Here is a 12,972-nt window from a genome sequence, read left to right on the forward strand (position 1 = left end):
ATAATATCTTCTCATTTCCTCCTCCCCTAGTTTAGCTATGGTATTCTACCCATTTTGTAAAGACTGCAGATGCATCCTTGAAGGACATAGTACAGATGTTCTTCATCTCACATTGCTGCAGTCCTAACACTTGGGTAGTCCGCTGTCCCTCGGTCGGCCCGAATATCAGAGTATAAGGCTGACGTCGGTCAGGGCGCATTTGACTGACATCAGAACGTCAGGGTACAAATGCGCATGACCGACGTCATATCCTCAGTCTTTTTTGCCGCATGGTCCGATGCAGAAGCAGTGTTGCAAGTGCCGTTCGGCGTTCTGAAATTTTTCGAATCCGGAGTTTCAGACCGAAGTCAGAGTTGGTGAAGTTCCTCGTTGGGCAATATTTTGGTCTTTTCTTGCCTCAGTGGTTTACCGGATGTCAGAAAAAGTGAATAACTGTATTTCTTGTGGGAAACAGATACCGCATAGGGATTACCATAATTTGTGTATACCTTGTTTGGGACCTGAGCACGTCGTTGTTGGGTGCCGCTTTTGTGCTAGGTTCAATAAACGCACTATAAAGCGGAGGTTGGATTGTGCCAGGTTGGTCTTTGGGAAGCGGTGCAATTACAAAATGCCGTCGGATGCTCCGACGCCGGCTTCCTCAAAGAAGCGCAAGGACAAGGCAGTTAAACCTAGGTTAGAGGAGTCGTCCGAACCGGACGCCGGTTCTTTAGAGGCGTCAGTGGAACCGGTGGTTCCGACGGAGGCCTCTCTGGAGTCCCAGGGAGAAACTTTGCTTTTACAGGATGTGGCCTCCCAGGAGGCAAGTCAGGCTACAGGGGCTTCTCAGGTTACTTTACTCCCCTCCCTTCCTAAGGTGTCTAGGCCCCCTCTTTCTGCTTCCAAGGCTTCTCCTAGAGGCAGGTCTAGTTTAGCTGCTGTGGGTGTCACTCCTAGTTCTTCAGGTTCTGTGCCCAAGAAGCACATGCTTAAAATGGCAGAAGATTTAATTACTTTAATTAGAGGCTCTATGCCCCCTCCTGATAAGAGGCCTAGGATGGAGCCAGTGTTGGGGGATTATGAGCAGGCTTCAGATGTGTCTGAGTCTTCGGCTGAAGACTTGCAGGAGTATTCTCATTATTCTGATTCTGATGTTGATGATTCTACTCCTTCTGCTTCTCCTCCTGAGGATTTTTCTTTTTCAGAGACCCTTCACTCCATGAGAGAGCACTTTAAATGGGAAGGTCAGGACTTCTCTGACTCAAGGAAAAGGCTTAGGGAATTTTTGTTTTTACCCCAGCATAGGCCTTTGGCTATACCTCCTGTTTTGACTGTGGTGGAAGATGTGTTTGCAGAGGCTTCTCTTAATCCTGATCCCTTGCCTCCTGCTCCTGTTAAACCAGATAGGTATTACAGGGTGCCTGAAGCTCATAAGTATCTTTTTAAGAGTCCTAGGGCAGACCCAGAGACTGTTAGCCAGGGGCCCAAGGGTGTTAAGGCTTCTGTTGTCAAGAATCCGGTTCCTGCAGATAAAGAGGCCAGGGCCTTGGATAGATGGGGAAAGAAAGTTTATACTTCTTCCACCCTAGCCATGAGAGCTTTGAATTGCCAGTTTCATATGTTAAAATATCAAAATTATCTGCTTTCACAGTTGAAATCTAAGGTTGATGCTCTGGCGGAAGGTATTGATTGTAAAGAGTTACAGGATTTAGTGCATGTTTCTGAACAGGTGGGTAAACATTCTTTGCAATGTGGTTTTGATGCTGTACAGGCCTCCTCTAGGGTGGCTGCCACTGGGTCAGTTCTTCGCAGGCATGCCTGGCTGAGGGATCAAAATTTATCTGACCATGTTAAAACTAGGATTTTGGATGCCCCTTTGCAATCTGATGTCTTGTTTGGTTCTCCTGTTGAGGCAGTTTTAAAGAAAATGGAAGACAAGGCTAAGTCTATGCAGACTGTTAAAGATTTTTTGCAGGTTCAGCCTCCAAAGTTTAGTAGAAATTGGCCTACTAAGGGGTGGACGTATCCTTCTTATGATTCCCAGTCTAGGGGTAGATCTAGACGTGGCAGGGGCAGAGGTCAGGGCTCTTTCAGGCCTAGAACAGGGAGTTCTCCTGCACAGTCTTCGAGTGAGGGCAGGGGTCAGTCCTTTCGTAAACAGACCCAATGACCTACCTTTTCAGCTGCCAGAACCTTCTCGCCTGGCAGCACCTTTGGGAGGAAGGCTGGCACTTTTCAAAGAAAATTGGAGTTTGATTACCCAAGACAAATGGGTACTGGATATCATACATCACGGTTACAGGTTTTATTTCCATACCTTGCCTCCTTTCAAAGGCATGCCAGACATTCCTCCTCCACAAAGAATGGAGGCTCACAAGCAAATTTCACTGTTACTCCAAATAGGGGCCATACAGCCGGTTCCTATGCCAGAAAGGGGCCTAGGATTTTATTCTCGCCTGTTCCTAGTACCAAAGAAGGGGAATACGTGGAGACCAATTTTGGATTTATCTATCCTCAACACTTATCTGGACATTCCCAAGTTCAAAATGTTGACGTTGCAGCAGCTTTTACCTCTGCTGGGCAAAGATCATTGGATGGTAACTTTGGACCTCAAGGAGGCTTACCTTCATGTTCCCATCAGACTAAGTTGCAGGAAGTATCTGCGTTTTCGAGCTGGGACTTCTCATTATCAGTTCTCTGCATTGCCCTTTGGCTTATCTACTGCGCCCAGAGTGTTCACGAAAGTTCTGGCTCCAGTGGTAGCTTTCTTCAGGCTAAAAGGAATACAGATCTATCCTTATTTGGACGACTGCCTGATTCTGGCTCAAGGAAGGGAACAGCTTCTTCATCATTTGGAATATGTGATAGCAGTGCTAAGATGCCTGGGGTATTCTGTGAACGAAATAAAGTCCAGTCTAGTACCCTCTCAGGACATGTGCTTTCTGGGTGTGAGACTGAATACAGCATCCCAGATGGCCTTTTTAACCCCGGACAAACAAAAGAGTCTATCCCTTTACTTCCATCAGCTATCTCATCAGTCCGGGCTGACTGCAAGGACAGTCCTTCAAGCCTTAGGGTTCATGGCATCTTGTATTCTGGTGCTTCCCAATGCCAAACTGCATATGAGGAAGCTACAATGGTATCTCAAAAATGTATGGACACAGCACTGCTAGGATCTGGACACTGTCATTCAAATAATACCTTGCATTCAAAAGGAATTTTTATGGTGGGCTCAGGAATGTCACCTAAACAAGGGACTCTCTGTGACCCGGCCAGAGGCGAGTCAGATTTTAACGACAGATGCCTCAGACATAGCTTGGGGAGCTCATCTAAATGGAAGGTGGATACAAGACAAGTGGCCTGCCAGACTACAACATCTACATATCAACATGAAGGAGATGTTAGCAGTCCAGTTTGCATTTATAGCTTTCAAGGATTTACTTCTTCCAGGGCAGGTGTTGATTCTAACAGACAACACAACTGTCATGTGGTACATCAACAAGCAAGGGGGAACACATTCTTATCCTCTATGCAGGCAAGCAATGATTTTGTGGGAGACTGCTCTCAGTTTACATCTAAGTCTTCAGGCAAGGTTTCTGCCGGGAGCACAGAACTCCTTAGCAGATGTGTTAAGCAGACAAATCATGGATCCCCACGAGTGGAAACTGGATCTTCATGTATTTCAGAAATTGACAGTGTCCTGGGGAACTCCAGACATAGATCTGTTCGCTTCTCCACTAAACCACCAGCTGCCAAAGTTTTGCACAAAGCGGTATCATCCCACAGCTTGGAAAGTGGATGCTCTTTTCTTTCAGTTGGACAAATCTTCATGTGTATGCCTTTCCACCTCTGCCTCTCCTCTCAAAGGTACTTCTGAAGATCAGACAGGACAAGCCAAGGATGATTTTGATAGCTCCAGATTGGCCTCGACAGCACTGGTACCCACTACTGAGAAGTCTAGTACAGAAGCCTCCATGGCCTTTGCCTTTGATTCCACATCTGTTGTCCCAGGAGGACAGCCATTTGCTCAATGTCAAACTTCACTCTCTTCACCTAACAGCATGGCATATTCTGTTTTAAACCATAGAGGGTCTCAACTTCCACAACAAGTTTTGAATGTGATTTTGGAAGCTAGAAGGCCTAGTACAAGGAAAGTGTAATGCAGATAAATGGAAGAGAATTTTGTTTTGGAGTGCAGCTAAGGATTTGGATGTTTCTGAGCCTGATTTAAGTGTGGCTCTTCAATATCTTACTGAGTTATTGGACAAAGGTTTGTCCTTCTCTTCTATTAAGATTCATGCTGCAGCAATTTCAGCTCACTATGACTGTGACCCACCATTGTTTTCTCATCCTTTGTTCAAGCAATTTCTTAGAGGGCAAAGAATTTAAGACCCCACGAAGAGCTCCTACTCCTGCTTGGGATCTCAATTTTGTGTTGGAGAAACTCACTCTACAACCTTTTGAACCTGCAGCGACTGCTGAGTTGAAATATTTGTCTTGGAAGACTGCTTTTTTGTTGGCCATTACCTCTGCAAGAAGGGTTTCTGAATTGCAGGCCCTTATGGCAGTTGAGCCTTTCTTAATTTTTCATAAGGACAGGGTATCTTTACGTACTAATCCTTCCTTTATGCCTAAAGTGGTTTCTAGTGTGACTTTAAACCAAACTATTCATTTGCCTACTTTTTATGCAAATCCCCAAAATAAAGGGGAAAAGATTTTGCACACTTTAGATGTACACAGGCAGTTGCGATATTATTTGGACAGAACTAAAGGGTTCAGACAATCTCAGCAGTTATTAGTTTCTTTTGCTTTGTGCTCTCAGGGCAAGCCCGTGTCAAAACAAACTATTTCTAAGTGGATTGGATTTTGCATTGCTTTCTGTTATTCCCATCATGGCAAGGAGATTCCAGCTGGGATTAGGCCTCATTCCACTAGGGCTACTGCCACTTCAACAGCTTTTTGAGGGGGGTGGCAACTAAGGATATTTTGGAGGCAGCCACTTGGAGTTCAGTGCATACCTTCTCTAGGCATTGCCACCTTCCATTGTACTCTAAATCCAGGGCTGGGTTTGCCACTGCTGTGTTGCAGGGCATTCTGGCAGCTCCTGCTTCATTATAGTTTAGCCATCCTCCCTTACCTCTGCTTTGGGATTCTACCCAAGTGTTAGGACTGCAGCAATGTGAGATGAAGAACATAGTACAGTTTTGTACCTACCATAAATGTAGATGTTCGAAGATCCACATTGCTGCAGTCCAATTTACCCTCCCTCCTTCCCCTCTGTAGTTTGAGGTGGTTGTGTGGGTTGGGTTATCCATCTGAGGTATATTGTGTTTATTGTATATATTGTATATATTGTACATATTCTTGGTGTTAGGCTGGTTGATTGTTTAGTTGTTGCCTTTGGGTTTTGACCTTTTTCTTTAGGGTCTTCTGACATCTGGGGCAAGAAAAGACTGAGGATATGACGTTGGTCATGCGCATTTGTACCCTGACGTTCTGATGTCAGTCAAATGCGCCCTGACCGACGTCAGCCTTATACTCTGATATTCGGGCCGACCGAGGGACAGCGGACTACCCAAGTGTTAGGACTGCAGCAATGTGGATCTTCGAACATCTACATTTATGGTAGGTACAAAACTGTACTTTTTGTACCTACCATAAATGTAGATGTCCGAGAGGAATGCATCTGCAGTCAGGATTACCCACCCTCCTTCCCCTCTGAGGTACTCCTAGGGTATTTGCCAATCTTCAGCTAGCTTGGGGGGGATCTATTATGGTGCATTTGTTTGTATATATGTACATACATGCTTATTTTGTGTGTTTGCTCTCTACTATTTGGAAACTTTGACATTTATCCAAATTTAGCCATCCAAGAGGGCACCTGGCATCTGGGGCAAGAAACACTGAGGAAAATGGCGTCGGCTGATGCCTTTATACCCGAATAACTGCCGCAGTGACGTCGGGTGAAGTGCGACACCAGCCGAAGCCAGACCCAGACTTTGGAATCCGGCCGACCGAAGGGCTGCCTGATGACAGGGACAACCCATTTTGTAAAGACTGCAGATGCATTCCTCTCGGACATCTACATTTATGGTAGGTACAAAACTGTACTTTGTGTACACTTACCATAAATGTAGGATGTTCGAGTGTATTCACTGTTGCAGTCCTGGTTACCCACCCTCCAGCCCCCTGTTTTTTTTCTTACTATACCTCTTCTTTCTTTTAATATGCTTAAAAGCCTTTTTTGTGTATTTGCTTTTGACTGGAGGTATATTCTTTGTGTTCTAAATTATATATATATATATTTTTTTTTTTTTTTTTTTTTTTGCTCCCCATTTGGGGGGCACCTGACATCTGGGGAAAGAAAAACTGATGAAAATGGTGTCGGCTGCATGTTTTATACCCCTGACGACCTGACGTCATGGAAGAAGGGATGGCAACTAAAGCAGGGTCCAAGACTTTGTTAATCAGGCAGACTGAGGGCAACCTGCCAGCAGATTACCCAAATGTAATGACTGCAACAGTGAATACATTCAAACATCTACATTTATGGTAAGTGTACACAACTGTACTTTCTCCCCTGGTACTCTCATTAATTTGATGCCCATTCTCCCCTGGTACCCTTATTTAGCTGATGCCCATTCTCCCCTGATTCCTCCCAAAGCTGATGCCCATTCTCACCTGGTAACCTCATTAAGATGATGCCCATTCTTCCATGGTACCCTCATTAAGCTGACACCCATTCTTCCACAGTCCCTCATTAAGCTGACACACATTTTCCCATGGTCCTTCATTAAGTTGACTCCCTTTTTTCCCCCTGTTCCTATATTAAGCTGATACCCTTTCTCCCCAGTCCCTCATTATGCTGACGCCCATTCTCCACCAGTGCACTCATTAAGCTGATGCCCTTTCTCCCTTGGTCCCTCATTAAGCTGATGCCCTTTCTCCCTTGGTCCCTCATTAAGCTGATGTCCATTCTCACTTGGTTCATTATTAAACTGATTGATGCCCATTCTCCCTGGTCCCTCATTAAGCTGATGCCCATTCTCCTCCAGTCCTTCATTAATTTGATGGCCATTCACCCCCCATCTCTCATTAATCTGGCCCACATTCTCTCCGTGTCTCTCATTAAGTTGGCACTCAATCTCCACCATCCCTTAAGCTGTCACCCATTTGTCTCAGTCCGACATTAAGCTGAGGCCCATTATGCCTGGTCCCTCATAAAGATTTCACCAATTTTTCCCCAATCCATCATTAAGCTGGCACCAATTCTGTCTTGGTCTCTCATTAGTTCATGCCCATTCTTCCCGGTCCCTCATTAAGTTGATGTTCATTTTCCCCTGGTCCAACAGTAAGCTGACGTCAATTCAGCCTCGTACCCTCATTAATCTGGCGCCCATTCTCCCCCAGTCTGTTATTAAGCTGCCACCAATTCTCTCTCCCAGTCCCACATTAAGCTGTTGCCCATTCTCTTCTGATTCCTCATTAGTTCACGCTCATTCTCCCCAGTCCCACATTAAGCTGATGCCCATTCTCCAAAGATACTCTCATTAAGCTAATGCCCATTCTCCCTAGTCCCTCATTAAGCTGATGCCTAATCTCCTCAGTCCCTCAATAAGCTGCCGTCCATTCTCCTCTGTCACTAATTAAACTGATGCTCATTCTCTCTTGGTCTGTCATTAAGCTGATGCTTGTTCTCCTTCATTCTGTCATTGAGCTGATGCCCAGTCTCCACTGATCCTTCATTAAGCTGACTCTCGTTCTTCCTCGGTCCCTTATTAAGCTGATGCCCGTTCTTCCTCGGTCCCTTATTAAGCTGACGCCCATTCTCCCTCAGTCCCTTATTAAGCTGACGCTTGTTTTCACCTGGTCTCTCATTAAGCTGATGCCCGTTCCCCCCCACTTCCTCATTAAGCTGATGCCTGTTCTCCCCCACTTCCTCATTAAGCTGATGCCTGTTCTCCCCCACTCCCTCATTAAGCTGATGCCCGTTCTCCCCCAGTCCCTCATTAAGCTAATGCCCATTCTTCCCCACTCCCTCATTAAGCTGACGCCCATTCTCTGCCAGTCCTTGATTAAGCAAACGTCCATTCTCTCCCAGTCCCTCATTAAGCTGACACCCGTTCTCCCCCAATCCCTCATTAAGTTGACCCCCGTTCTCCCCCAATCCCTCATTAAGTTGACCCCCGTTCTCCCCATTCCCTCATTAAGTTGACCCCCATTCTCCCCAGTCCCTCATTAAGTTGACCCCCATTCTCCCCAGTCCCTCATTAAGTTGACCCCCATTCTCCCCAGTCCCTCATTAAGCTGACGCCCGTTTTCCCCAGTCCCTCATTAAGTTGACCCCCGTTCTCCCCAGTCTCTCATTAAGTTGACCCCCGTTCTCCCCAGTCCCTCATTAAGTTGACCCCCCATTCTCCCCAGTCCCTCATTATGTTGACCCCCATTCTCCCCCAGTCCCTCATTAAGCTGACGCCCGTTCTCCCCAGTCTCTCATTAAGTTGACCCCTGTTCTCCCCAGTCCCTCTAAGTTGACCCCCATTCTCCCCATTCCCTCATTATGTTGACCCCCGTTCTTCCCAGTCCCTCATTGTTGACCCCGTTCTCCCCAGTCCCTCATTAAGTTGACCCCCGTTCTCTTCCAGTCCTTCATTAAGCTGATGCTCATTCTCCCCAGTCCCTCATTAAGCTGATGCTCGTTCTCCCTCAGTGACTCATTAAGCTGTTACCCATTCTTCCCCAGTTCCCTCATTAAGCTGACACCAGTTCTGTCAGGACCACCATTAATCTGATCTCCACATTCTCCCAGGGTCCCTCATTTAAGTGGATTCCTATTCTTCCTATGTCCCTCATTAAGCTGACTACTGTTCCCCTACCTTGGTGTTTTCTGTGAAGAAGTTGACTTTGTTGATCCTGCACAAAGAAGAGAGAGGAGCATGAGACGCAAATGCAGACCCTTAGATATCCACACTTCATGAATTATGCTTGACGTAAGGATACTCTGAGCAGCACTGTTAGGGTTCTTTCTCACAACCATGCATCCATCCATTTAAGAAGTCTCCTTCCAACTCCTGTCCTCTTCATCTTGCTTTTTAGTCTCTTCTGAGAGATACTATTGGGAGGCTTTGCAGAAGTTGCTATGCACAATATTACACAACATTCCTGTGTTCATCTCGACCATGACTTAGTCATAGAACTAGATTTAGCTTCTCTGGCAGAATATATAAAACAGTGAAAGTTAGTCTTATGGAGTTTGTTTCATATCATGTTCAGATGTAAATCATTAAGGATAACTTGACCTGTCTGAGATCAGGCACTAATTCACTGACACTGACAAGCTGACACAGTTCTTGAGAAAAAGTGTGAAAGGGCTCTGAATTCTGCATGATTTGAGAGTATCCAAATGTCATTTCACCAGAACAGCATACAATTCAAAACTCATTCTTTTGTCCATAAGGGTTTTAAAAGCTGTCATCCATATAAGTCAGAAAGCATTGTTTTAGGAGTTTCAGTGCTAACACTGGGGCTCAGAAGCAGCAGTAGCTTTCTCTGTAAGACGCCTGTGAACTAGCTTTTTCACTTGTGAAGCTCTTGTAGGGTGAAAATATGAATAAAATCTTCTTACCTATGTACTTTCACTTTTGTTGCATCTGCTTTATAAAGAAAGTGGTTGCGGTTTAAATTAGTATAGTAGTTTTAAATGCTTTCAGAAATAATTCCTGAAAAAAATTGTTAAATGAGATAAAGTGCATGTTTGTACTTCAGTGATTGTCTTTTTTTCTTTTTGTATCTGTGATTTTTATATATATATATATTATTCTGTTTTCCTAGGAAAGAAATTATAGCATTTATCTAAACCATACCTCACTTGTGAAGGCCATTCTGCTGCACTGTGGAATTTCTGAGGATAAACTCAGTCAGGTTTATAATATTCTTTGTGAAACCACGGTAAGTATGTTCCTTTTTTTAGTTACAGTTGACTAAATTTGTTTGTATTGGTTAGAGAACTCTGTACAGGGGGTGTAAAGGATATTCTTACCCTAAAGCGGTTACTGCCCATGTTAATGTGAAGGGCCATATTAAGAAGAGTGTCCAGTCCCCTGGTAAACTAATGTTTCAGTTTACTAATTTTAACCAATATTTAAGTAAATGCCACAGAAAAGTAAAAACAGAAAATCAAAATTTACCAGTTATTATTATTATTATTATTGTTATTTTTGCCTCCATTGCTTGCTGATCATCCACCCCCCCCCCCTTAGCTAATCTGCTATTTAATTTCCTCTTCACGAGGGTAAGAGTCGACTGAGAGTGGCCATCATTAAGGCAACCATCCAGGGCAGTTTGAAATTTTAGATTTTCGTGTCCTTTACTCCCTACACATGCCCAGCTAAGGAGTGGAAGGAGGGCATGCAGTGGGCTGACTGTACTGATCACCCTGTACTTTCAGCAAGAGATTTTGCCAGTAAGGAACCCTGGTCCTTCCCTGAAGCACAAGGAGTGGCTTCCTCAGTCTTCTTCAGAGAAATTGTGCTTCACATTTCTCTGTCTACTCCCCAAGCACCTGTAACTAATGGTAGATTAAGTGCACCTTGGGTCCTGAACCGTTTTCAAACCATGCGCCACCCACAAATACACACACATTTTGTGGGCTTGTGTTCTGTTGGATTCAACTTCCTGATGTAAAGCCCTTTAAGCTGCTGCCATTATACTCCTCCAGTGTCTGTACCCATCAGTTACATATACTTGACTGTATCCTCTGCAACTGTCCAACTCTGATTTAAAAAAGGCCAAAGTAAAGTATTCCAGCTTGCTTTATACAAATGCAAAGCTAGTGTTATGGCTTTTTAACTTTATCATGACAGCCAAAGTCATCCCTTCTCATCTACTGAGCCCCCCCCCCCCCAGTATCCAGCAGTTATAGCCCCGTTGTCTGTGTATATCTGAGATGTCTAATAGTGGTAGAAATAGCTTATTTCAGACAAATGCATACTATTCCTGCACATACAGTCCGTCTGTTTAAGCTGAGAAAACAAGAGTGTAAGTCGCTTCCATCCATAGATAGCTCCACCCCCACCCAGCAGCTGTAGCCACTTTGTTCTCTATTCCTCATGTGATTGTAATAACAGACAGTACTTTCCAGATTATTACCAGGAAAATCAGAGTTAAAGCCAAAGAATGAAGGCCAAAGGCCCAGAATCAGAGACATATTTTTATGTAGTTGAAAGTTGCTAGTCTTTTTTTATTAACATTAGTATGCATTTTCATAGGTTTGTAGGTGTTTACTAGGCTAACGACCACAAGGGCCTTTCTTAGCCATGCATCTCAAATCTCTGACAAGTTCGGATACCTAATGTCCTTGATAAGTGTAAGCAGGGGGTTAGGAGATGAACCATTTACAGGTTACCCGAGTCCATTAGAGACATAGGTGCAAAACGAGGGATGAATTTCCGGTTTCCCATCCAGTTGTCCAAGTTGCACTTGAATTGGGTTAGGGAGAAACTCTGCTTCAAATGGATGGGGAGCCTGTTTCATAGAAGAGGTAGTCTCTGGGATACATACCTATCTTTCTAGCAGGACGTGTTTATATCACAGGCAAGGTTTAAGTCTTTAGAATGGGTAATTCTGAAACATATGAAGTTTGAAACTCAAGTCTCCTTCCATACGTAGTGAATATAATCCTCAATCTTCTTCTTCTTCTTCTTCTTCTTCTTTTGACTTTTCCCGGTTAGGGGTTGCCACAGCGGATCACCCTTTTCCATTTCTTCCTGTCCTCTGCATCTTGTTCTGTCACACCAGCTTACCTGAATGTCCCTCTCTAACCACATCCATAAACCTTATCTTAGGCCTTCTTTTCCTCTTACCTGGCAGCTTCATCCTTAGCTTCCTTTTCCCAATATACCCAGCATCCCTCCTCAGCACATGTCCAAACCAACACAATCTCGCCTCTCTGGCTTTGTCTCCAAACTGTCCAACCTGGGCTGACCCTCTAATATACTTATTCCTAATCCTGTCTACCCTTGTCACACCCAGTGTAAGTCTTAACATCTTTAACTCTGCCACATCCAGCTCTGACTCCTGCGTTTTTGTCAGTGCCACTGTCTCTAATCCATATAACATAGCTGGTCTCACTAGCCTTTTGTAGACCCTTCCTTTTCACTCTTACTGGTACTCGTCTGTCACAAAACACTCCTGACACTCTTCTCCACCCACTCCACCCTGTCTGTACTCTCTTCTTCATGTCTCTTCCACACTCGCCATTACTCTGAACTGTTGATCCCAAGTATTTAAACTCATCCACCTTCGCCAACTCTACCCCCTGCATCCTCACGATTCCTCTATCCTCCCTTTCATTCGCACACATATATTCTGTCTTAGTCCGGCTGACCTTCATTCCTTTCCTGTCTAGAGCATATCTCTATCTCTCCAGGGTCTCCTCAACCTGTTCCCTACTCTCACTGCATATCACAATGTCATCTGCAAACATCATAGTCCACGGGGAACTCCTGTCTGATCTCGTCTGTCAATCTGTCCGTCACCAGTGCAAATAAAAAAGGGCTCAGAGCTGATCCTTGATGTAATCCCACCTCCACCTTAAACGCATCTGTCACTCCCACTGCAGATCTCACCGCTGTCACACTACCCTTGTACATATCCTGTACCACTCTTACATACTTCTCTGCTACTCCCGACTTCCTCATACAATACCACAACTCCTCTCTAGGCACCCTGTCATATGCTTTCTCTAAGTCGACAAAGAGACAATGCAACTCCTTCTGACCTTCTCTGTACTTCTCCATCAACACTCTCAGAGCAAACATTGCATCTGTAGTGCTCTTTCCTGGCACGAAACCATACTGCTAGTCACTAATCATCACCTCCTTTCTTAACCTAGCTTCCACTACTCTTTCCCATAATTTCATGCTGTGACTGATCAGTTTTATCCCTCTGTAGTTACTACAACTCTGCACATCACCCTTATTCTTAAAAGTCGGT

General features: G+C 44.6%; 1 protein-coding gene across 3 annotated transcripts in view; it reads left to right on the top strand.

The window, feature by feature from the left end:
• Window positions 1-12,972, top strand: part of EIF2AK4 (eukaryotic translation initiation factor 2 alpha kinase 4) — a 3,701,979-nt gene that overhangs the window by 2,327,604 nt on the left and 1,361,403 nt on the right. For all 3 annotated transcript variants that reach the window (XM_044073832.1, XM_044073831.1, XM_044073833.1), the window contains one exon: window positions 9,811-9,927. In XM_044073832.1, coding sequence (XP_043929767.1) covers window positions 9,811-9,927 — 117 coding nt within the window. The remainder of the gene's footprint in view (window positions 1-9,810; window positions 9,928-12,972) is intronic.

This window comes from Protopterus annectens, chromosome 6.part0, assembly GCF_019279795.1.
Source record: "Protopterus annectens isolate FY-2018-M chromosome 6.part0, PAN1.0, whole genome shotgun sequence".
Classification (NCBI taxonomy): domain Eukaryota; kingdom Metazoa; phylum Chordata; order Ceratodontiformes; family Protopteridae; genus Protopterus; species Protopterus annectens.